General features: G+C 46.6%; 1 protein-coding gene across 4 annotated transcripts in view; it reads left to right on the top strand.

Moving 5' to 3' along the window:
* The first annotated feature begins 8,743 nt into the window (after positions 1 to 8,743).
* The window catches only part of ZSCAN25 (zinc finger and SCAN domain containing 25), a 174,442-nt gene continuing 161,214 nt past the window's right edge, over positions 8,744 to 21,971 (top strand). Inside the window, exons 1-5 of one of the 4 annotated variants that reach the window (XM_010344753.3) lie at positions 8,744 to 9,362; positions 12,550 to 12,958; positions 14,399 to 14,600; positions 15,299 to 15,390; positions 17,700 to 17,823. In XM_010344753.3, the coding sequence (XP_010343055.2) occupies positions 8,962 to 9,362; positions 12,550 to 12,958; positions 14,399 to 14,600; positions 15,299 to 15,390; positions 17,700 to 17,823 (1,228 nt within the window). In that variant the 5' untranslated portion in view covers positions 8,744 to 8,961. Of the gene's footprint in view, positions 9,363 to 12,528; positions 12,963 to 14,398; positions 14,601 to 15,298; positions 15,391 to 17,699; positions 17,824 to 21,971 lie in introns of those variants that run through there. The other 3 variants (XM_010344752.2, XM_039460310.2, XM_039460309.2) reach the window with 3 other exon arrangements.

Raw genomic sequence — 21,971 nt, forward strand, 5'->3', positions numbered from 1 at the left:
TATTTTGAGCCTGTGTGTGTCCTTGCACATGAGATGTGTCTCCTAAATACAGCACACTGATAGGTTTTGACTTTTTATCCAATTTGCCTGTCTGTGTCTTTTGATTGAGGCAATTAGTCCATTTACCTTTATGGTTAATATTGTTATGTGTGAATTTCATCCTGCCATTTTGATGCTAGCTAGATATTTTGCCCATTAGTTGACACATTTTCTTCATTTTGTCGATGGTCTTTACCATTTTGTACATTTTTTTTTTTTTTTTTTGAGACGGAGTTTTGCTCTTGTTACCCAGGCTGGAGTGCGATGGCGCGATCTCGGCTCACCGCAACCTCCGTCTCCTGGGTTCAGGAAATTCTCCTGCCTCAGCCTCCTGAGTAGCTGGGATTACAGGCACGCGCCACCATGCCCAGCTAATTTCTTGTATTTTTAGTAGAGACGGGGTTTCACCATGTTGACTGGGATGGTCTCAATCTCTTGACCTCGTGATCCACCCGCCTCAGCCTCCCAAAGTGCTGGGATTACAGGCTTGAGCCACCGCGCCCGGCTTCCATTTTGTACATTTTTGAAGTGGCTGGTACTGGTTGTTCCTTTCTTCGTTTAGTGCTTCTTTCAGGAGCTCTTGTAAGGCAGGCCTGGTGGTGATGAAATATCTCAGCAATTGCTTGTCCATAAAGAATTTTCTTTCTCTTTCACTTTGAAAGATTAGTTTGACTGGATATGAAATTCTAGGTTGAAAGTTCTTTTGTTTAAGGATGCTGAATATTGGCCCCCACTCTCTTCTGGCTTGTAGGGTTTCTGCCAAGAGATCCACTGTGAGTCTGATGGGCTTCCCTTTGTAGGTAACTTGACCTTTCTCTCTGGCTGCCCTTAGCATTTTTTCTTTCATTTCAACCCTGGTGAATATGATGATTATGTGCTTTGGGGTTGCTCTTCTTGAGGAATGTCTTTGTGGTGTTCCTTGTATTTCCTGGACTTGAATGTTGGCCTGCCTTGCTAAGTTAGGGAAGTTCTCTTGGATAATATCCTGAAGAGTGTTTTCTAGCTTGGATTCATTCTCTCTGTCACATTCAGGTACTCCTATCAAATGTAGATTAGGTCTTTTCACATAATCCCATATTTCTTGGAGGCTTTGTTCATTTCTTGTCAGTCTTTTTTCTCTATTCTTGCCTTCTCATTTTATTTCATTGAGTTGATCTTCAGTCCTTGATATCCTTTCTTCTGCATGTCAATTCACAAGCTATTGAAACTTCTGTATGCTTTATGAAGTTCTTGTGCTGTGTTTTTCAGCTCTATCAAGTTGTTTATATTCTTCTTTAAGCTGTTTATTCTAGTTAGCATCTCATCTAACCCTTTTTCTAGGTTCTTAGTTTCTTTGCATTGGATTAGCACAAGTTCTTTTAGGTCAGAAAATTTTGTTATTATCCACCTTCTGAATTCATCAGATTCATTCTACATCTATCTTTTATCCCTAGCTGGTGAGGAGTTGTGATCCTTTGGAGGAGGAGAGGCATTCTGGTTTTGGGTGTTTTAATCCATTTTGCGCTGGTTTCTTCCCATCTTTGTGGCTTTATCTACCTGTGGTCTTTGTAGTTGGTGACTTTTGGATGGGGTCTCTGAGTGGACATCCTTTTTGTTGATGTTGAAGCTATTTCCTTCTGTTTCTTAGTTTTCCTTCTAACAATCAGGCCCCTCTGCTGCAGAACTGCTAGAGGTCCACTCCAGACCCCGCTCACCTGGGGATCACCTGCGGGGGCTGCAGAACAGCAAGGGTTGCTGCTGGTTCCTTCCACTGCTATCTTTGTCCCAGAAGGGTACCCACCAGATGTCAGCCTGAGCTCTCCTTTATGAGGTGTCTCTTTGGGTATACAGGTGTTGGAGAGTTACTTGAAGAGACAGTCTGTCCCTTACAGGAGCTCAAGTGCTATGCTGGGAGCTCCGTTGTTCTGTGCAGAGCTGCTGGCAGGTACCTTTAAGTCTGCTGCAGCTAAACTCACATCTGCCTCTTTTCCCAGGTGCTCTGTCCTAGGAAGGTTGGCTTTATTTATAAGTTCCTGTCGTGCTGCTGCCTTTTTTCATAGATGCCCTGCTAATCACAGTCTGCCAGAAGAGGCATTGCTGAGCTGCTGCAAGCTCTGTCCAGCTGCTGTGTGAACTGCCTGGGTAGTGGGGACTGCCTTGGTAGTGGGGGCTACCTCGGTAGTAGGGGACACCCTTCCCCTAACTGAGTAGGACTATCCTGGGTCCAGTTGTGCTTGCTGTGAAACACTCAATCCAGAGTGTTTCAGATTGCCTGTTTTGTGGGGGTGGTACCCACTGATCCAGATTGCCTGGCTCCCTGTCTCAGCCCCCTCCCTTTCAGTTGAATGGGTGGCTCTGTCTCCCAGGTGTTCCAGGCACCAGTCAAAACAGCTGCCCAGACATGTATGAGTTTCTGTGCACCAACCCAGCACTGGCTGAAACTGCCACGCTGAAAACTTATGGTGCTTTTTGGCCTGGGAATCTCCTGGTCTGTGGGCAGTGAAAACTTGCTTGGAAATGTGGTGAGTACTCACCCTCTGTGCTGTTCTCGCTGGGAACTGCACTCCAGTGCTGTTCCTATTTGGCCATCTTGGATCCTCCTCTTGCTGGAGATTTCATGGTGTACTGTTTATTCTGTATGCTGGAGGGCTTTGTGTAGTACTGACAATGCGGAGGTTGCAGTGAGCTAATTTGCAGGTGTCTAGTGATAGCTTGGAAGCAGGAAGATTGTGAGTTAATTGCACAGAAGGGCTATGTGTGCTGGACCATGAAGAAAGGCAGGCTTGTGGCTTATCTGATTTTTTTTTGCTTTCTCCTCCTCCCACCAGCCTGACTTCTTTCCTGTATTTAGGACTGTACATTAGCCAATCAATATGTCTGGCATTCCATCATTTCCCTATAGCCAGAGGCCTCCTGAGTGCTCCTCTAGTGTGCCCCATTCACAGCTCTATGGTGCTTATATCATGGGGAGCACTCAGCGTCCCAGCAAGAATGGGTGTAGCTGGGAAGAACATATGCTTGGGGCAGTGGAGCAGCCAGAAGAGCAATCCAAGCCCTCTTCTGGCTTCATCTCTGTATTGGTCTGTTTTCATGCTGCTGATGAAGACATATCTGAGACTGGGTAATTTATAAAGCAAATGAGGTTTAATGGACTCACAGTACCATGTGCTGGGGAGGCCTCACAATCATGGCAGAGGCATGTCTTACATGGCAGCAGGCAAGAGATAATGAGAGCCAAGCAAAAAGGGAAACCCCTTATAAAACCATTAGATCTTGTGAGACTTATTCACTACCACAAGAACAATATGGGGGGAACTGCCCCCATGATTGAATTATCTCCCATCGGGTCCCTCCCACAACACGTGAGAATTATGGGAGCTACAAATCAAGATGAGATTTGGGTGGGGACAAAGCCAAACCATCCCTCATCCTTCATCTCAAAGATACCACCTACCAATGGCTTCCCACGTCTCGCTCCAAAGAACAAATGTGCAGAAAAAGCTCTTAGCATTTAAGCAGTGCAACTCCTAAAGCAGGTGCAGGGAGCTGTGGATGTCTTTTGGGAGAGGAGAGGCAATGGACATGGCTAGAATCAAGTGGACTCCATCGTGATTAAATAGCATCATTGAAGGTGAACTTGTGGGATGCACCTTGGAGTACAAAGAGATTTCAAAATTCGTCCCTGTTTCTAGAGGCAGACACCTAAGCAGAGGAACTAAGACATACACACTTGAACAACTAATAGTCAATGGGTGTTTTAGTGAATTTTTTTGGAGTGTCTTATTACATTTCTCTCCAAAAGGTATCTTGGGAGCTTTTTTTTTTTTTTTTGAGACCAGGTTTCACTCTTGTTGCCCAGGCTGGAGTGTGCAATGGCATGATCTCGGCTCACCACAACCTCCACCTCCTGGGTTCAAGCAGTTCTGCTGCCTCAGCCTCCTGAGTAGCTGGGATTACAGGCATGCGCTACCACGCCATGTGTACTAGAGATGGGGTTTCTCCATGTTGGTCAGACTGGTCTCGAACTCCTGACCTCAGGTGATCGACCTGCCTTGGCCTCCTAAAGTGCTGCGATGACAGGCGTGAGCCACTGTGCCTGGCTGGGAGTTTCTTATAGGGATATGATTACAGCCTAGTTCCAAATTGTCTCACATTTCCTTCTTAAAAAAGAAACCATAGGAACTGTAATTGTCAGTGAAACTAGGACTAGAGAACACCTACAAACTCCAACTTACGTATTTGTGGCCCAAACTACCCCAATCCAGCAGAACCAGTTTGGGAAGCCACAGCCGGGGGAATGGCTTAGTGGGCACAGGAAGGCAGATTAGAGAACATATAGGGGTTCTAGTGGTAGCAAACTTCAAATTATTAGCTAATATCAACCTTTAGGTGCCTGAGAAGGACTCATCCTGAGAGGGAATGGCTGTGAATGTGGCAGAGAACAAACATGGTGGGATGTGTGCTGGGGAGGGGTAGAAGACAGGGAAAGTACATTGGGGCCTGTAGAGGGAAAGATTTAAGAATTAGTATGACCATTTTAGTATTTTTGGCTTAGAATTAGAATAGGCCAGTAGTCCATGACTCACCTCCCCCATCTTCTCACCCAAATTCCTATAAATAACCAGGAAAAAATGGGAATTCATGCCACCAGTGAAAGCTAGGATTTATGATAGATTTATTGCCAGAATTTTGGAAGAATTTTTACTAAAGGCCTATAAAACTGGTCAAATAAAAAAATTAAATGAAAATCAAATCCGCAAAGATTAGAAACCAGTCTTAGCCACTTTTGATGAGTTGAGCACTCTCATATACATTTGATAGGAATATAAATTGGCATAAACTTTCTGGAAGGCATTTTATAATAGTATGCATTAATAGGTTTAAAAATATTTATACCTGGTGGCCCAGGAGTTGAATTTTAGGAATTTGTTCTAAGGAAATAACCAGGGATGAGGTCAAGTATTTACATATAAGAATGCTTGTTCCAGGTTATTTATAATAGCAAAAATAAAAGAGTATATTTTAGATTCTTTTGCCCACATTGAGATAAATTTTAAAAGTACAGTATATTCATAGGGCAGAATATTATATAGGCATTAAAAATGTAAGTATCCTATTTGAAAGAAGTAAAAATATATAAATAAAGAAGGCTGGAGAAATCCTGCATCTGATAACATGGCAGACTAAATAGTTGGGTCGATTCTTCTGCCAAAACCAACAGAAATGATAAAGAAATAATAAAATCTAAAAGTATCAGAGCAAAAACAGAATAGTAATGAATTATAACATCAAAGTAAAGAATAATCCTTAGAGAAATCATCTTGCAGATATTTTATTTTTAAAAATTTTTATTATTATTTATTTATTTTTTTTTTTTGAGATGGAGTCTTGCTCTGTTGCCAGGCTGGAGTGCAGTGGTGTGATCTTAGCTCATTGCAACCTCCACCTCCCAGGTTCAAGTAATTCTCCTGACTCAGCCTCCGGAGTAGCTGGGACTACAGGCTTGTGCCACCAAGCCTGGCTAATTTTTACATTTTTAGTAGAGACGGGATTTTACCATGTTGGCCAGAATGGTCTTGATCTCTTAACCTCGTGATCTCCCCACCTCGTCCTCCCAAAGTGCTGGGATTACAGGTGTGAGCCACTGCACCAGGCCTAAGATTTGATTTTTTAAAACTATGCCTAGACTTTACTCAAGGAAGGACATCTGATAGAAGGGCTTTCCCCGATAAACCAAGAACTGCAAAAAACTATCAGAAGAGATCGGGTGTGTTCAGGGTGGTCTGGCCATAGACAAGGGCTGGGCTATCATGTAAAGGTGAGAGATAAGTCACCCATCCCATGCCCTTACCACTAGGCATCAGCAAGGAAATCTGTCTTAGTGCGGAACTGAACAACTACAAAGCCATTGTTGAGAAGTCCCAACCACAAATTACCCCTCAATATTTGCAGCCCAGGCCAGGCATGGTGGCTCACGCCTTAATCCCAGCACTTTGGGGGGCTGAGGTGGGCAAATTGCCTGAGCTTAGGAGTTTGCGACCAGCCTGGGCAACATGATGAAACCCAGTCTCTACTAAAAAAATACAAAAAATTAGCCAGTCATGGTGGTATTTGCTTGTAGTCCTAGCTACTCAGGAGGCTGAGGCAAGAGAATTGCTTGAACCCAGGAGGCAGAGGTTCCAGTGAGCCGAGATCGCACCACTGCACTCCAGCTTGGGCAACAGAGCGAGACTCCTTCTCAAAAAAGAAAAAAAAATTTGCAGCCAAAATTCATATTACTATTTTAGCATGGTTCAAAAATCCTCAAATTATAAATTTAGTTTACTATGACTCTGGACTGGTGATGCTGGCAAGAAAAAAATTTACATGGAAGAAAAAAAAAATCACCCTCTCTAGATCAATTCACTTTATCCTGGAACTCAAAGAAGTTTCACAAAAATGTTTCCAAGGTAAATGAGCAGTCTACAGTCAAAGAAAAACAGAAACACAAGAAAACAAGGTACCATGGTATGCTCGAGGAAGATATGTTTGAGGAATTCCCCCAGTTAATGTTCTGGAGACACTATTTAATGTTCTGGGGACATAATGTCCTGGGGACATTATTTAATGCTTTAGGGACATTATATAATGTCCCCAGAACTCATAAATCAACAAGAGATAAACAGCTTAATAGAAACACAAAGAAAAGCCAGTTCACAGAAAAGGGAAGGCAAGAAGTTAATGAAAGTAGGAATAATGCCTGACATCACTCATTGTGAAGAACATGCAAATTAAAAAATGAGGTAACTTTTTTTTTTTTTTTTTTTTTTGAGACGGAGTTTCGCTCTGGTTACCCAGGCTGGAGTGCAATGGCGCGATCTCGGCTCACCGCAACCTCCGCCTCCTGGGTTCAGGCAATTCTCCTGCCTCAGCCTCCTGAGTAGCTGGGATTACAGGCACGTGCCACCATGCCCAGCTAATTTTTTGTATTTTAGTAGAGACGGGGTTTCACCATGTTGATCAGGATGGTCTGGATCTCTTGACCTCGTGATGCATCCGCCTCGGCCTCCCAAAGTGCTGGGATTACAGGCTTGAGCCACCGCGCCCGGCAAAATGAGGTAACATTTACTTCACCTGTCAACTGACAAAGATTAAAGCTGGATAACAGTAGAGCTGATGAGATATGGGAAATGGATGCTGTCAGGCACTGCTGGTGGAAATGGCACCATCAAAAACAGTGGAAATACCAGATAACAGAAACAGATCTGAGGGGACTTCAGATCTCAGAATTATCAGGCTCAACTATATTTACTATGTATAAAGAAAGCTTAACTATATCGTAAAATTCTTTTTAAAAAAGATCTATCTAGAATATTTGGAAAAAATCAAATAGAAACTCTATAAATGAAAAGTATATTAATTAAAACAAAAATATGGGCAGTCCAGTGGGGAGGATTGCCTGAGGCCAGGAGTTTAAGACCAGCCTGGGCAATGTAGTGAGACCCTGTCCCTAGGAAACATTTTTAAAAAATTAGCTGGGTGTGGTGGCTCCTGCCTGTAGTCCCAGCTATTTGGGAAGCTGAGGTGGGAGGACTGCTTGAGCCCAGAAGTTGGAGGCTGTAGTGAGCTATGATTGTACCACTGTACTGCAGCCTGGGTGACACAGCAAGACCCTGTCTCTTTAAAAAAGTATGGATTTTGTAGCATATTAGAAACAACTGAAAAGTAGGTTATAAAAAAAAAACGCTGAAGTCATGAACCCAAGTCAAATATGGGCAGACAAGAAAAATACGAAAGTGGGACAAAGACATAGAGGATACAGTGAGATGATCTAACACCTACCTTATGTTATATTCCAGAAGGAATTCATTTATTTTGTGTGTGTGTGTGTGTGTATATATATATATATATATATATATATATATATATATACACAAAAAAAATACATACATACATATATATGTGTGTGTGTATATTATATGTATTTTAGCAAATACTGTACCAGGGACTTTGCAGAGTGCTGGAGAAGAGTAAGATAAGAGGGTTTCCTATTTCCTGAGTAACACTGGGCCACCCAGTTGGGATCCACTGCCTTCAGGCTGGGCGCGGTAGCTCACGCCTGTAATCCCAGCACGTTGGGAGGCCAAGACCGGAAGATCGCTTGAGCCCAGAAGTTGGAGGCCAGCCTGGACAACATAAAGAGACCCTCGCTCTCTGCAAAACATGGAAAAAAAAGTTCCAGCTACCCAGAAGACTGAGGTGGGAGGATCGCTTCAACCCAGGGGTTCGAGGTTGTAGTGAGCTATGATCTCACTACTGCACTACAGCCTGGGAGGCAGAACGAGACCTCCTCTCTCTCAAAAAACAACAACAACAAAAACCCCACCAAAAAAACAGCTCTGAGGCCGGGCGCAGTGGCTCAAGCCTGTAATCCCAGCACTTTGGGAGGCCGAGGCGGGTGGATCACGAGGTCAAGATATCGAGACCATCCTGGTCAACATGGTGAAACCCCTTCTCTACTAAAAATACAAAAAATGAGCTGGGCATGGTGGCGCGTGCCTGTAATCCCAGCTACTCAGGAGGCTGAGGCAGGAGGATTGCCTGAACCCAGGAGGCGGTTGCGGTGAGCCGAGATCGCGCCATTGCACTCCAGCCTGGGTAACCAGAGCGAAACTCCGTCTCAAAAAAAAAAAAAAAAAAAAAAAAAAAACCCAAAAAAACAGCTCCGATGCCGGCTCCTCCAGGAAGCCGTCCCTGACGACACACACACGCGCCGCGCGCGCGCACACTACCCAGGGGAGTCAGGCGTCTCTTAGGTGAGCCCATAAGACCTAGTGCGCCCTCCATCTCCTCGGCCCCTACGCCTCACGCAAGGAAGGCCCTAGGGCCGCAATAACCACGCATTGACCGACTGGACTCTAAAGCCCCTTGGAGCAGGTGCAGTGTCCGGTTGCGGATCTGGCGATGCACCGAGTCCTTTCCACGGAAGGGAAAGCAGGTGCAAAGGGACCACCCGACGGAGCGCCTCGAGCTGGGCAGTCAGTCTTGGGGAAGGAGGCCCCTTGCTTGGCTCGCCTGACCCGGGCTGGGATTAGCGACCACCGAGGCTCATCCTCCGAGACCTCCGAGCGTCCTAGAGAGGACACGGAAGCGGGTCTTGTCTTACGCACCTGTCTGACAGCGTTCGGAGCTCACTTCCGGTCCGCGGAGGGACCGCGGGCTGGGATTAGCGACCACCGAGGCTCATCCTCCGAGACCTCCGAGCGTCCTAGAGAGGACACGGAAGCGGGTCTTGTCTTACGCACCTGTCTGACAGCGTTCGGAGCTCACTTCCGGTCCGCGGAGGGAACTGGCGTCTCTGGCGGGTGAGAGCTGGGTTGGGGCCAAAGAGGGGGTGCGGGCGAGGCGATAAACGGGAGCGGGCTGGGCTTTAGTGCTGCAGGGCTTTGCTGCGGGGCTCGGCGGCGGCGGGGCGGCTTTAGAGCGCGTCTCTCTCCGCCCAGCCCCACCTGCGGGCGGCAAGTCTCTCGGGAGCTGCCTTCCGCGGCCCTGAGGCACTGCGGGGTGGACTGGAGGGGCCACAGCGCTGTGGGCTTAGGTATGAGCGAGGCTGGTCCCGCTCGGCCAGGCTTGGCTTAGTGCAGGGCTGGTCACGAACCCGAGGAGATCTTGAACCAAAGCAGCTCCTTGAAAAGTGAAAGTAATAATGGATAACACTTATTTAAAGAATAGCCATGGGCCAGCCTGGTCAACATAGCGAGACCCTGTCTCTACAAATATAGGAAAGTAGCCGGGCATGGTGGCACGCACCTGTGGTCCCAGCTACTTGAGAGGCTGAGGCAGGAGGATCACCTGAGCCCAGGAGTTCAAGGCTGCAGTGACTTACATTCATGCCACTACACTGCAGCCTGGGCAACATAGGGAGACCCTATCTCTACAAAAATAAAAAATTAGCTGGTCATGGTGGCACTCGCCAGTAGTCCCAGCTACTCGGGAGGCTGAGTGGGGAGAATTGCTTGAGCCCAGGAGGCAAAGGCTGCAGTGAGCCGTGATCTCATCGCTGCACTCCAGCTGGGATGACAGAACGAGACCCTGTCTCAAAAATAAAACAGAAAAGTACCAGTGGGTGGAGGAGATAAAGAATAGCAGTGGGACACTTTCTGTTTGTCAAATGGCAGAGATAAAAGCTGAATGAGGATCTTTCTTGCCTCTAGGGAATCTGTTAGAGGGAGACATATGGATTAAGTATTTGCACCATAGTGCGTTAAATACACTGGTGGAGTGAACCACTGCAATAGCTAGAAAGTCATGAAAAGGAAATCTCAGTGTTGCGGAGTCAGTGAATAGACTGAAAAGATATAATTGGTTTAAGTGGGGGTAGATATATATACAGACACCCAATAGAGTATTTAGCAGAAGCTTGGGGCGTGCCTCCTGCCAGTTGCCCGTTCTCTGCTCCAGTCAGGTTTTTTGACAAGCAGTATCCCCCTTCCCTAACTGCTTTGGACTTCCAAGTCTGTTTTCCCAGCCTAGGTCTCCCCGCTAATCCTCTTGGAGGTAAATAGGACTCATCCTCCAGTCTACTTCAAGCCTCTTCTTTTCCTTGAATACTTGGACTTAGATTAATTTTCTCTCTCTTTGGCTTCTCATATTTTAAAAAATCTGTACCATGTATTTTGGGAGGCAGTTATCAGCTAGTCTCTTTTTTTTCCTTCTGAAAAGTAGGAGGAATAGTGCTCACCCTACATAATTAAGTAGTAAATAAAATACGTGTTCACATGCTTTTTAGATAGTAAAACCTGTACAAATTAGAAATCTTTTGGTCATTTATAATAATGGTATATATCTTGCTCCATTATCTTTTTTTTTTTTTTTTTTTTTTTGAGACGGAGTTTCGCTCTTGTTACCCAGGCTGGAGTGCAATGGCGCGATCTCGGCTCACTGCAACCTCCGCCTCCCGGGTTCAGGCAATTCTCCTGCCTCAGCCTCCTGAGTAGCTGGGATTACAGGCACGTGCCACCATGCCCAGCTAATTTTTTTGTATTTTTAGTAGAGGCGGGGTTTCACCATGTTGACCAGGATGGTCTCGATCTCTCGACCTCGTGATCCACCCGCCTCGGCCTCCCAAAGTGCTGGGATTACAGGCTTGAGCCACCGCGCCCAGCCTGCTCCATTATCTTTTTTAGGTTGATTACAGCATCACATCTAAGCCATCAGCAAGTTTGTTGTTTTTAATGTCCAAAATACGTCTTGATTTTGTCTGACTCTTTACCACCACCCTGATCTAAGCCCCTATCATCTCCTCGAATCTCTGTAAGTGCCATGTCGATCCTGCCACCTATCTATTCCCTGTTGACACACAGGCAGAATGACTTTCATAAAACATGTGGTTCCCTGCTAAAGTAAGAAATAAGAATAAAGCTCATGGCTGGGTGCGGTGGCTCACACTTGTAATCCCAGCACTTTGGGAGGCCGAGGCAGATGGATCATGAGGTCAAGAGATTGAGACCATCATGGCCAACATGGTGAAACCCCATCTTTACTAAAACTACAAAAATTAACTGGGTGTGGTGGTATGTGCCTGTAGTCCCAAGCTACTTAGGAGGCTGTGGCAGGAGAATCACTTAAATTTGGGAGGCATAGGTTGCAGTGAGCTGAGATTGCCCCACTGCACTCCTCCCTGGTGACAGAGAGAGACTCCGTCTCAAAAAAAAAAAAAAAAAAAAAAAAGAATAAAGCTCATAGTCCTTTCTGTGGCGCAGGCTCTGGGTGATCTGGTTTCTGCCTGCCTCTGCCACCTCTTCTGGTGCAGCTCTGCCCCTCACTCACTCTGCTGAAGCCACAATGAAATGTGGCTAGTTCTTGGACACCCAGAGTAGTTTCTTAGCCTCAGGGCTTTTGCCTGGAATGCTCTTGGAACGACTGACTTATTCTCATCCTTGAGTCAGCCCAGTATCATGTCTTTAGAAAAGTCTTCTTCAAGTCAGTTGTCCCTTGTTAATAGAACGCTGCACTTATTTGCTTTCTAGAACTTGTCCCCACTTGCAATTTTTAAAGAAGTTGCTTACATTTGACTTTTTCTGTCTGCTGTACCAGTATATGAGTTTCAAGAAGGCAAGCTCCTTGTGTGTCTTGTTATGTATTCTGTTTGTTGTTTCTGCCTGCCTGGTGTGTGTGTATGTGTGTGTATATGTGTGTATTTGTGTGTTGCATGTATGTTTCCTTTAGTCTTGGAAGAGTAGGCCCCTGTGACTAACGCAATTATAACCCATTATATATTATTCTCTGATTGTAGTGCAGTGAGATCCTATGCTGTAAGCAAAATCTTAGACATTTCTGTTTAGTCTTTGTACCTAATAGGTGCTTAGCAAATGATTACTATATTGAATTGACCTGAATTTTGGGATCTGTGTTCAGTCTTTTGAAAATGCCTTGTAAAAGGTAATTACTATGTTCTCCATTGGAATATTCATTGATGTAGAGACAGAACTGTGACGGACTGACCTTTCACGTGTCTCATGTTCTCAAAAGGGTCATTGATGTCATTCTCAGTCTCCTGCGAGGGAGTGTGAAGATGCTTAAAGAGCATCCAGAGATGGCGGAAGCTCCTCAGCAGCAATTGGGTGTTCCTGTGGTGAAACTGGAGAAAGAGTTGCCATGGGGCAGAGGAAGGGAAGACCCTAGTCCAGAGACTTTTCGGCTGAGGTTTCGGCAGTTCCGCTACCAGGAGGCGGCTGGACCCCAGGAAGCTCTTAGGGAGCTCCAAGAACTCTGTCGTGGGTGGCTGAGGCCTGAGCTGCACACCAAGGAGCAGATCCTGGAACTGCTGGTTCTGGAGCAGTTCCTCACCATCCTGCCCCGAGAGTTCTACGCCTGGATTCGGGAGCATGGCCCAGAGAGTGGCAAGGCCTTGGCTGCCATGGTGGAGGACCTGACAGAAAGAACGCTGGAGGCCAAGGCGGTAGGTGAGGAGGGGATCCAGGTCTGGTGCTGTTGGTGTGGGCTGGGAGTGTTAAAGAATCAAAAGATTTGAGGAAGCAGTAGGAGTGGACAAGGTGTGGAACCTCCCTCCTCTGCTCTCAGACTCCCTGAGGTCCTTTTTGGAAAGCAGTGGAGTTTTCAGCAAGAAAAGCCATTTACAGGGGAGATGCTGTGGTACCGACGGGCCTGAAGCCTCTGTTTGGTCATTAAGGCAGAGGCCTGGCCATATTTCCCTTGTGGGCATCAGGCACAAAGAAGGCAGTCGTGATTGTTTTTGGGGTCCCTCATAGACCCGACCCAACTTTGGACAGAGATGCCTCTGGGAAGGCAGAGAATCCCACCTGGAGAATATTTTTCCTGAAAAGTCTGTAGCAGTGCTGTTTCTGTGTCTGGGACGTTGGCTCTTAAGGCTCCTGTAACAGTTCTCTGGTGCTGTTCTAATGACACCAAGTGACTTGGCGCCATGCATGCTTCCTTGAGGTTCCAGCCATATTTCTGTCACTCTGTGGCATAGCCACCTGCTGGATGACTGAGAAGGAGAGTAGGACTGATGATACGTCCTGTTCATAAGCCCCAGTCGTTCTGTAGCGCAGCCTCCCATGCACACTCTCATCACCCTGACTTCCTGTCTTCAGAATCCTAAGAGAATTTTTTCCTGCTCCCAACTCAGGAGCTTAAAAGTAGACCTGAAAGGCCTTGTTTTGTGAGTACTCGTCAGTGTGAGAGTCCTGATTTCCCTTGCTCTTTTTATTTATTATTTTTGTGACAGGGTCAGCTGACAGTCCAGGCTAGAGTGGAGTGGCACAATCCTAGCTCACTGCAGCCTCCAGCTCCCGGCTCAATTGATTCTCCCACCTCAGCTTCCTGAGTAGCTGAGACCACAGGCGTGTACCACCATGGCTGGCTAATTTTTCTATTTTTGGTAGAGATAGGGTCTTGCCATGTTGCCCAGGCTTCCTGGCTCTCTTTAGAGCAACTGTTTCTCACTAGCCAATTCACTGCATGCAGGGTCTAGGCTTTGCATTTTTTTTTCTTTTAGGCTTTGCATTTTTTATTTTCACCTTCTTCATTAGGAATTTTTTTTTTTTTCAAGGAGTGAATATATTGTGCTACAATCCTCCACAGGATGATATTTGGGCTGGATGATGTTATTCATGGTGAAATTTGATGGTGGGTAGAAGGAACCCTTGTCAAATGGCATGGACAGATTAAAGTTGCTCAGGGCCTGATGCAGGGAGTTTAGCTTCCTTTTCACTCCCCCACTGATGTCCTGGGGAAGAGCTCCGCCGATTTTTCCTTTCTCTCCGCTGAAGCTGGAATGGTTCTTTTCTCTTGGTTCTCTTTTTAGGTTTTAGTTCAACTTTCTTCATAACAGCCTTGGCCAGGCCTCATTCTAATTGGTGTTGGGAACTGTTTTTAGGTTCCATGCCACGGGCAGGGAGAGCAGGAGGAAACAGCACTTTGCAGAGGCGCTTGGGAGCCGGGCATCCACCTGGGGCCAGTGGAGGTCAAGCCCGAGTGGGGGATGCCCCCTGGGGAAGGCGTTCAAGGTCCGGACCCAGGTACTGAGGAGCATCTCAGTCAGGACCCTGGAGATGAGACGCGGGTGTTCCAGGAGCAAGGTGAGTAAGTTGCAGACAGTGAGGATGTCAGGGCACAGAAAACTGTGCTGTGCAGTCGACCCCCTTCAGAAGCCCAGCAGTGGAGAAACAAAGTTACCCATAGGATGTAATTATGAATTTTCTTGGCTACTTCCTGGACCTCAGGAAATAGATGAAGTGAAATTGTTTCTTCTCCCTTCACACTCTGGTTTCTGGAGGTGCTATCTGGGATCATGCTGTCTTATTATTTCTCTCTTCTTTTCCTAAGATCCCTTCTAGAAACCACCAGGAAATATTCGGCTGACATGCAGGAAAACTTTTTCAGTGGTTAGACAAATCATATCCCTCAAAGTAATACGTGGCTTTGTTTTTTTTTACTGAATCTCAAAGGGGCTTATTCCCAGAGTGTGACTAGGGAGCATGGGTCATCCTGAAGGGACAGGGCCGGGACAATCTTGCCAGCTCAGAACAGGACAGGAGACACCCAGGCCCCAGCTGAGAACAGGGCAGGAGACACCCAGGCCCCAGCTGAGAACAGGGCAGGAGACACCCAGGCCCCTGTGTGTGGGAAAGCGTGGCACTAAAGTGAAAAGTGATTCTGTCTAGAGTCTCCTGGTTCCTGAGATTGTGTACATCGGGTGGGGGACACCTTTGAACGAGCTGACAGCATGACAGCGCTGATCCTTCTCATCTTTCTTATGTTTTTTGTCTCTGCTCAGCGCTGCCTGTTCTGCAGCCAGGTCCTGGCCTCCCCACAATGAATCCCAGGGACCAAGAGATGGCAGCTGGATTCTTTACTGCTGGATCGCAGGTGAGCTCTGACTCTTCCTTTCTGGAAATCGTGATGTTGCTTTGATTGAGGTTCACCTTCCCCAAGGTTTCTCTGCACAGCAATGCGCCCTCCCTGCCCCCAAGTTGAGTCATTTTCCCCTCCTAGTCCATGGACCTGATGGTGTGGTTTCCCTCACTGAGCCACCATCCCCAGTTGTTAATTTGCCTTGAACCTTAATGTCTGGACCCTGAGCCACAGATGGACTCTTACAACTGTTACGGATAGAAACCCCCTAGGACTATCTGGACCATGCTGGTTGGCCCTAAGATAACTCTTTGTGGTGCCCTTTATGGTTACTTCTGCTGCTGCTTTTTCCGTTTTGGAAACTCCCCTGTCCCCTAACCTCAGCAGGAATGTGGCTGACTCAAGGTTGGGGCTTCCAGGAGCATTGAGCAGGGTGGTTTCTGTGGCCACACAGGCCACACTGGGAGCTGGACCTCGTTAACATTACGCACCTGCCACAAATGGGATAACTGAAGCATAAATGGGGTGCCGTCTCTTCCACAGGGTGCTGAGCGCTGTCAGGGAGGTGGGGGCTTTCCAGTGGGGCACTTTCCTCAAGGAGGCGAGTCTTTTTTTTTTTTTGAGATGGAGTTTCGCTCTTGTTACCCAGGCTGGAGTGCAATGGCGCAATCTCGGCTCACCACAACCTCCGCCTCCTGGGTTCAGGCAATTCTCCTGCCTCAGCCTCCTGAGTAGCTGGGATTACAGGCACACGCCACCGTGCCCAGCTGATTTTTTTTGTATTTTTAGTAGAGGTGGGATTTCACCATGTTGACCAGGATGGTCTCGATCTCTCGACCTCGTGATCCACCTGCCTCGGCCTCCCAAAGTGCTGGGATTACAGGCTTGAGCCACTGCCCCCGGCTGAAGGAGGCGAGTCTAAAAGAGTTCCTTGAAGAAGAAAAGGTGGTGTTTGGCAGAAAAAAGGAGGTCACATCTGGCCCTGCTCAAGCTGTATTTGGGCAAGGCTGAATGCAGGCATCATTTCCCATTTCTGTTCTCCAGGGACGTGCTTTTGAGGGGATGAGGAATGATATCAGTGCCTTTCAATTTGATTGGACCCTCCCTCGTACTGTAGTGGTTCTTCATAGTGTAGTGAGTGGGAAATTACGGATGCATTTACTTTATTGCAGCCTTGTTCTCTTTTTTTTTTTTTTTTTTTTTTTTTTTTTTTTTTTTTTAGTCGGGATTTCACCACATTGGTCAGGCTCTGGTCTTGAACTCCCGACCTCAGGTGATCTGCCCGCCTTGACCTCCAAAGTGCTTGGATTACAGGCATGATTTTATTTTTATTTTTTATTTTTTATTTTTTTTGCAGCCGTGTTCTTAAGACAGGGCTTGCCCAAATGTGAACTTTGCTCTTGATGAGAAGGCAAATAGCGGCTGCCAGGCTCTGTCAAGCAGGAGGTGTGAGTGGAGGCTACTGCAGAGTGGAAATGGGGTGCCTTGGTTGTGGGGCAAGCTGAACCCCAGCTGCAGAGGCTCAAAACTGCAGTGGCTCAAACAAGTGGACTGCTCCCATTAGACTGTTGGGAGGAAGCTGGTTCCGCCCTCAGGGCATCTTCAGGCTCTGCTCTTCCTCCTTTGATTTCCTGTGTTCACTTCTGCTTTTAGGCTCTTAGCCTTTAAGATTAGTTTTTTAAGAGCGGGGTGCGGTGGCTCAAGCCTGTAATCCCAGCACTTTGGGAGGCTGAGGCGGGTAGATCACGAGGTCAGGAGATCGAGACCATCCTGGTCAACATGGTGAAACCCTGTCTCTACTAAAAATACAAAAACTTAGCTGGGCATGGTGGCGCGTGCCTGTAATCCCAGCTACTCAGGAGCCTGAGGCAGGAGAATTGCCTGAACCCAGGAGGCGGAGGTTGCGGTGAGCCGAGATCGTGCCATTGCACTCCAGCCTGGGTAACAAGAGTGAAACTCCGTCTCAAAAAAAAAAAAAAAAATTAGTTTTTTATTTTTTGAGACAGGGTCTTGCTCTGTCACTTAGGCTAGAGTGCAGTGGCGCAATCCTGGCTTACTGCAGCCTTGAACTCCCAGGCAGGAGTGATCCTCCTACCTAAGCCTTCTCAGTAGCTGGGGCCATAGGTGTGCACCACCAGTCCTGGCTAATTTTTATGTTTTTTGTAGAGATGGGGTTTTGTCCTGCTGCCCAGGCTGGTCTTGAACTTCTGGCCTCAAGCAATCCTCCCTGCTTTAGCCTCCCAAAATGCTGGGATTATAGACATGAGCCACTGCCTTCGGCCTGGGATTCTTTCTTTATTCATAGCAATGTCCTGTTGTTGCAGGGGTTGGGGCCATTTAAAGATATGGCTCTGGCCTTCCCTGAGGAGGAGTGGAGGCATGTGACCCCAGCCCAGATAGACTGCTTTGGGGAGTACGTGGAACCGCAGGACTGCAGGGTCTCTCCAGGTAAGACTGTCTCCACCCACAGGTGAGGAGCTGGGGAGTTCTGAAAGCTCAGGTCAGGGTGCTGCCGTAGCTCTGGCACACCTGGCAAAGGAAGGGGGAGTTCATGACAGGCTGGTAAATGGGTCCAGCATGGGCCACAGGCACGAGGAGCTGCTTTCCTCTGTCAAGAGAGGAGCTGAACGATGGAGCAGGAAAACATGAGGCCGTTATTCTGGCTGTGTGGAGACAGGTAGGTCACGAGGATCCCCAAACACCTACACTGTGTACATGATTAAATACACTAAGGTCTTGAAAGCAAGATACCAACAGCAAAAGATGGGGCATCTGAGCATGTTCAGATATTTATTGAGTACTTCCTGCATGTGGGCCCTGTGTTTGTGGCTTTCTCTTGGGGCAGGAGGTAGCCAGGACTAATGTGTGCAAAAGCGTCGGCGCTCACAGTGTGCGCGTAGGAGGGCACGAGGGGGCTTCATGACGGGAGAGGCTGGAGTGGCCCAAGTCACAGAGGAAGCAGAGCTGCGCTGGGCCTCAGGTGGTGGCTGGCTTTGACCTGGGCTCAGAGCTTGGGGGGATGCGGCCGTCGTGTGTGACAGTAGCTCATGGGAGGGGGGTCAGCGAGAGAGAGCCCACAGGGGCTGCCAGTGGAGCACACTGCAGGGCTTTGTGGGTGCTACGGTGAAGGGCAGTGTGAAGAATCTGTGTGGGTGGAATGAAGACACCGGCGGGGAGAGGAAACGCTGTGGCTGGAATGGCGCTTTCCTTGTTCTCTGATTTTCTTCTTTTTTGTCTCATAACTTCTTTGTGAGTCATGCACTGACCACCCATCTATACTGACCCCACCTGGCCTTTCCTTATCCTGAAATGCCTTGAAGGATGAGCGAGAGTATCCCTGTGCTTCCTTCAGGACGTAAGAGAATCCTTTCTGGCTCTCTACCACTTGCTGACCCTGACTTTGAGCATCTCCCTTGACCTTTCCAGGTCTTGGTTTCCTCTGCTCTGCAATGGGACTATTCATAGAACCTGTCCTCATGGTGCCATGAGGATGAAGGGAGGTGTTACATCTAAATGTGTGACCATGGTAGTGTTAGATCGGTTAGTTAGCGGTGTAAATATTACTAAGGGATTCTTGTATGAGCCATCAGCCTTCACTCATTTATTCACCACAGAAGTGCACTTGGCACCTGCTGTGTGGCCATTGCTTTTCTGGTCACTATGAAGAGTTAAAAATAAAGGCGCTTGCCTATGGGGTCTTAGAGTTCAGGGGAGGAGGTCAAGTGGATGTAACAGTGGGATAGGGCAAGGGGCACTGGGCTCCTGGGAGACCTGGGTCCAGGGCACAGTTGACACAGCATGACAGTGATGTGAGTGGTAGAAAGAAGCCAGCATATTTTACATGGAGATGTGTGATTGCTGTAATGGCAGAGGATGACAGAACAAAGCAGGGGCTCAAATGATGAGCCCCAGACAAAGGTGCCAATGTCCTGGTGCCAGGGTCCCCCTCAGGGGTGTTCCCCTGCTAGTAATGCTGCTGTGGGGTGAAGATTCTTCCCTGCCCCCTATTCTCAGAGGGTTTTCATGCCCTCCTGGCCATTTCTGACCATTCTGGAGACTCTGATTCTGTCCTTGTCCCCTCACCAGCTCAGTGTCTCAGAACCCAGAGCAACTCAAGCCCATACTTGAACATGTCTGCCAAGGCCAGGTGACATGAAGGCCTGTCTCCCAAGTGTACTGTCCACTCACTGTCCAGCTTTTAGGCCTTCTGGGATTCACACTTGGGTTGTCCCAGTGCTTGTACTGACAGCTGCGTGGGGGCTGGGCCTGAAAAGGCTGGATGCACAGGGCAGGGTTGGGTTAGGTGGTTACTCAGATCACTTCCAGTTTTTTGTCTGTTCTCATTAGTGAACGATGAAGTGCAGACCTTGTCATCTGGGTTGTAATTGCAGTAATGGTCACAAGAACTGGAGTAGGAACTCAGAAGATGATTTGGAATCACAGAGGCAAAAAGTAGCAGGTGCAGAAACCTGAATGCAGGACTCTACAGGCAGATTCCCAGGATGACGAGGGTCCTGGAGTGAAAGATCAGTGCACAGAGGAGTAAGGAGAAGGTAGGAGTGAGCAGAGTGAGGCCGGCCATGAGGACTCTGGCTCCTTGTTTTAAAATTTTTGCTGCACAGAGTAACATGATAGAAGTTTTACTTGAGGAAAATTGGATTGACGGCAGGATACAGGCAGCCTGGACTCTAGCTCCTTGTTTTAAAATTTTGTCTGCACAGAGTATTGTGATGGAAGTTTTACTTGAGGAGAATTGGATTGATGGCAAGGTACAGCCAGCCTGGACTCTGGCTCCTTGTTTTAAATTTTTTTCTGCACAGAGTAACGTGATGGAAATTTTACTTGAGGAAAATTGGATTGATGATAGGCTATAGCCAGCCTGGAGGGTTGAAATCATGTAGGCACCAGGGTAAGAGCAGGAACCATGCCAGTGGCCATGAAGAAGGGGGTTTACTGAAACATGCTTCCAAGGATTGGCCATAGATTGGCCAGAGGAGAGGAAAGAGAAGCGTTAGAGAGGAGTCTCTGTCTTAGGATCCTGGCTAAGAGACTGGAAAAGTTATGCTGCTATTGTCAGAAAGGGAGGGAAGCATTTTCCTAATGGGGAGGGAGAATGGAAAATTCCATTTGTTGACTTTGAGATCTAGGTGGACAGTCCCTGGAAGTAGGTGCCAGTCAGGTACATGGTCTGGGGATTAAAATAATATCACCAGTCATTGCATTCCTGCTCCATGTGTGCAGCAAATTTCATGAGTGTACTAATCATTTTGAAGGTGAAGAATGTAAGGCTCAGAGAGGTTAACTGATTTTCCCATGATCACACAGCAATTGAGCAGCCAGTACAGCAGTTGAGCAGCCAGTGTAGCACTCAGAACTAGGTTTCTCACTGCTGGGTCCCTTCTCTCCACTACTGTGTCTTTCTCCCAGTGACTGTATTTATGCTTAGATATCTTATTGTATTTATTTTTCCCCCAGTTTTATATTTTGAACACTATACAAATTTTCAGACATACAGAATAGCTAAGACTAGTACAGGGAACACACGCCTTTATCTAGATTCACCAGTTGTTAACATTTGCCATATTTATCTGTATAATGTGTGTTTTTTTGGAATGATCTGGAAGTTGGAAGTGTCTCAATCATAAATACTTCAGCATATGCCTAACAATGACATTCCCAACATAGTCCAGTAGTATAATTCCATATAAGAAAATGAACACAAATTCCACATATGTAACATCTAGTGCATAGTCAGATTTTCCTAGGATCTAGCTGTGGTTTGTGGATTGCTTTTAGTTTTCCTATTCATAACATCTCAAAACTGAAAACTACCCAAATGAACATCAGTCAAATTAATTCCTGCATATTAATTTGCAGTATATATTTTGCAACCTATATATATTGCAATATGTATATTGCGAGCTACTTACTAATTTGCAAAATATATATATTGCAACCTATACGTATTACAATATATATATTGCAATCTGTATATATATATTGCAATATATATTACAACCTATATATATTTATTGTAACCTACTTATTGCACCATATAACATACGTATACACACATATACACATACATATACAGTGGAATACTAATTCACAAACATACTGAGCAGAAGAGGCCAGAAACAATGTGTGAGACAGTTACATGAAGTTCAAGAACAAGTGAAAAAAAGTCTGGACAGTGTGTTCCTTTTGGGGGCAGGGTATAGTAATGGAGGAGATGAAAATGGGGGCTTCTAGGGGCTGGTTATGTTCTGTTTGTTGAACTGAATGCTGTGCTGGGTTCATTAAGAAAATTCTTTGCACAGGGTGTGGTGACTCACACCTGTAATCCCAGCACTCAGGGAGGCAGAGGCAGGAGGGTCACTTGAGCCCAATAATTCAAGACCAGCCTGGGCAACATAGTGAGACCCCCATTTTCACAAAAAGGAAAAAAAGGGTAACTTGAAATTTTTTAGCCAGTGCTGGATCCAGAAGAATAAAAATAAAATTCTTTGGATATACAAACCATAAATGGTTTGTACACTTTTACTTTCTTGACATTTACAGAGCAAAAAAAAAAAATCCAAGCTGATATATATGTA

The sequence above is a fragment of the Saimiri boliviensis genome, chromosome 20 (genome assembly GCF_048565385.1).
Source record: "Saimiri boliviensis isolate mSaiBol1 chromosome 20, mSaiBol1.pri, whole genome shotgun sequence".
Lineage (NCBI taxonomy): Eukaryota > Metazoa > Chordata > Mammalia > Primates > Cebidae > Saimiri > Saimiri boliviensis.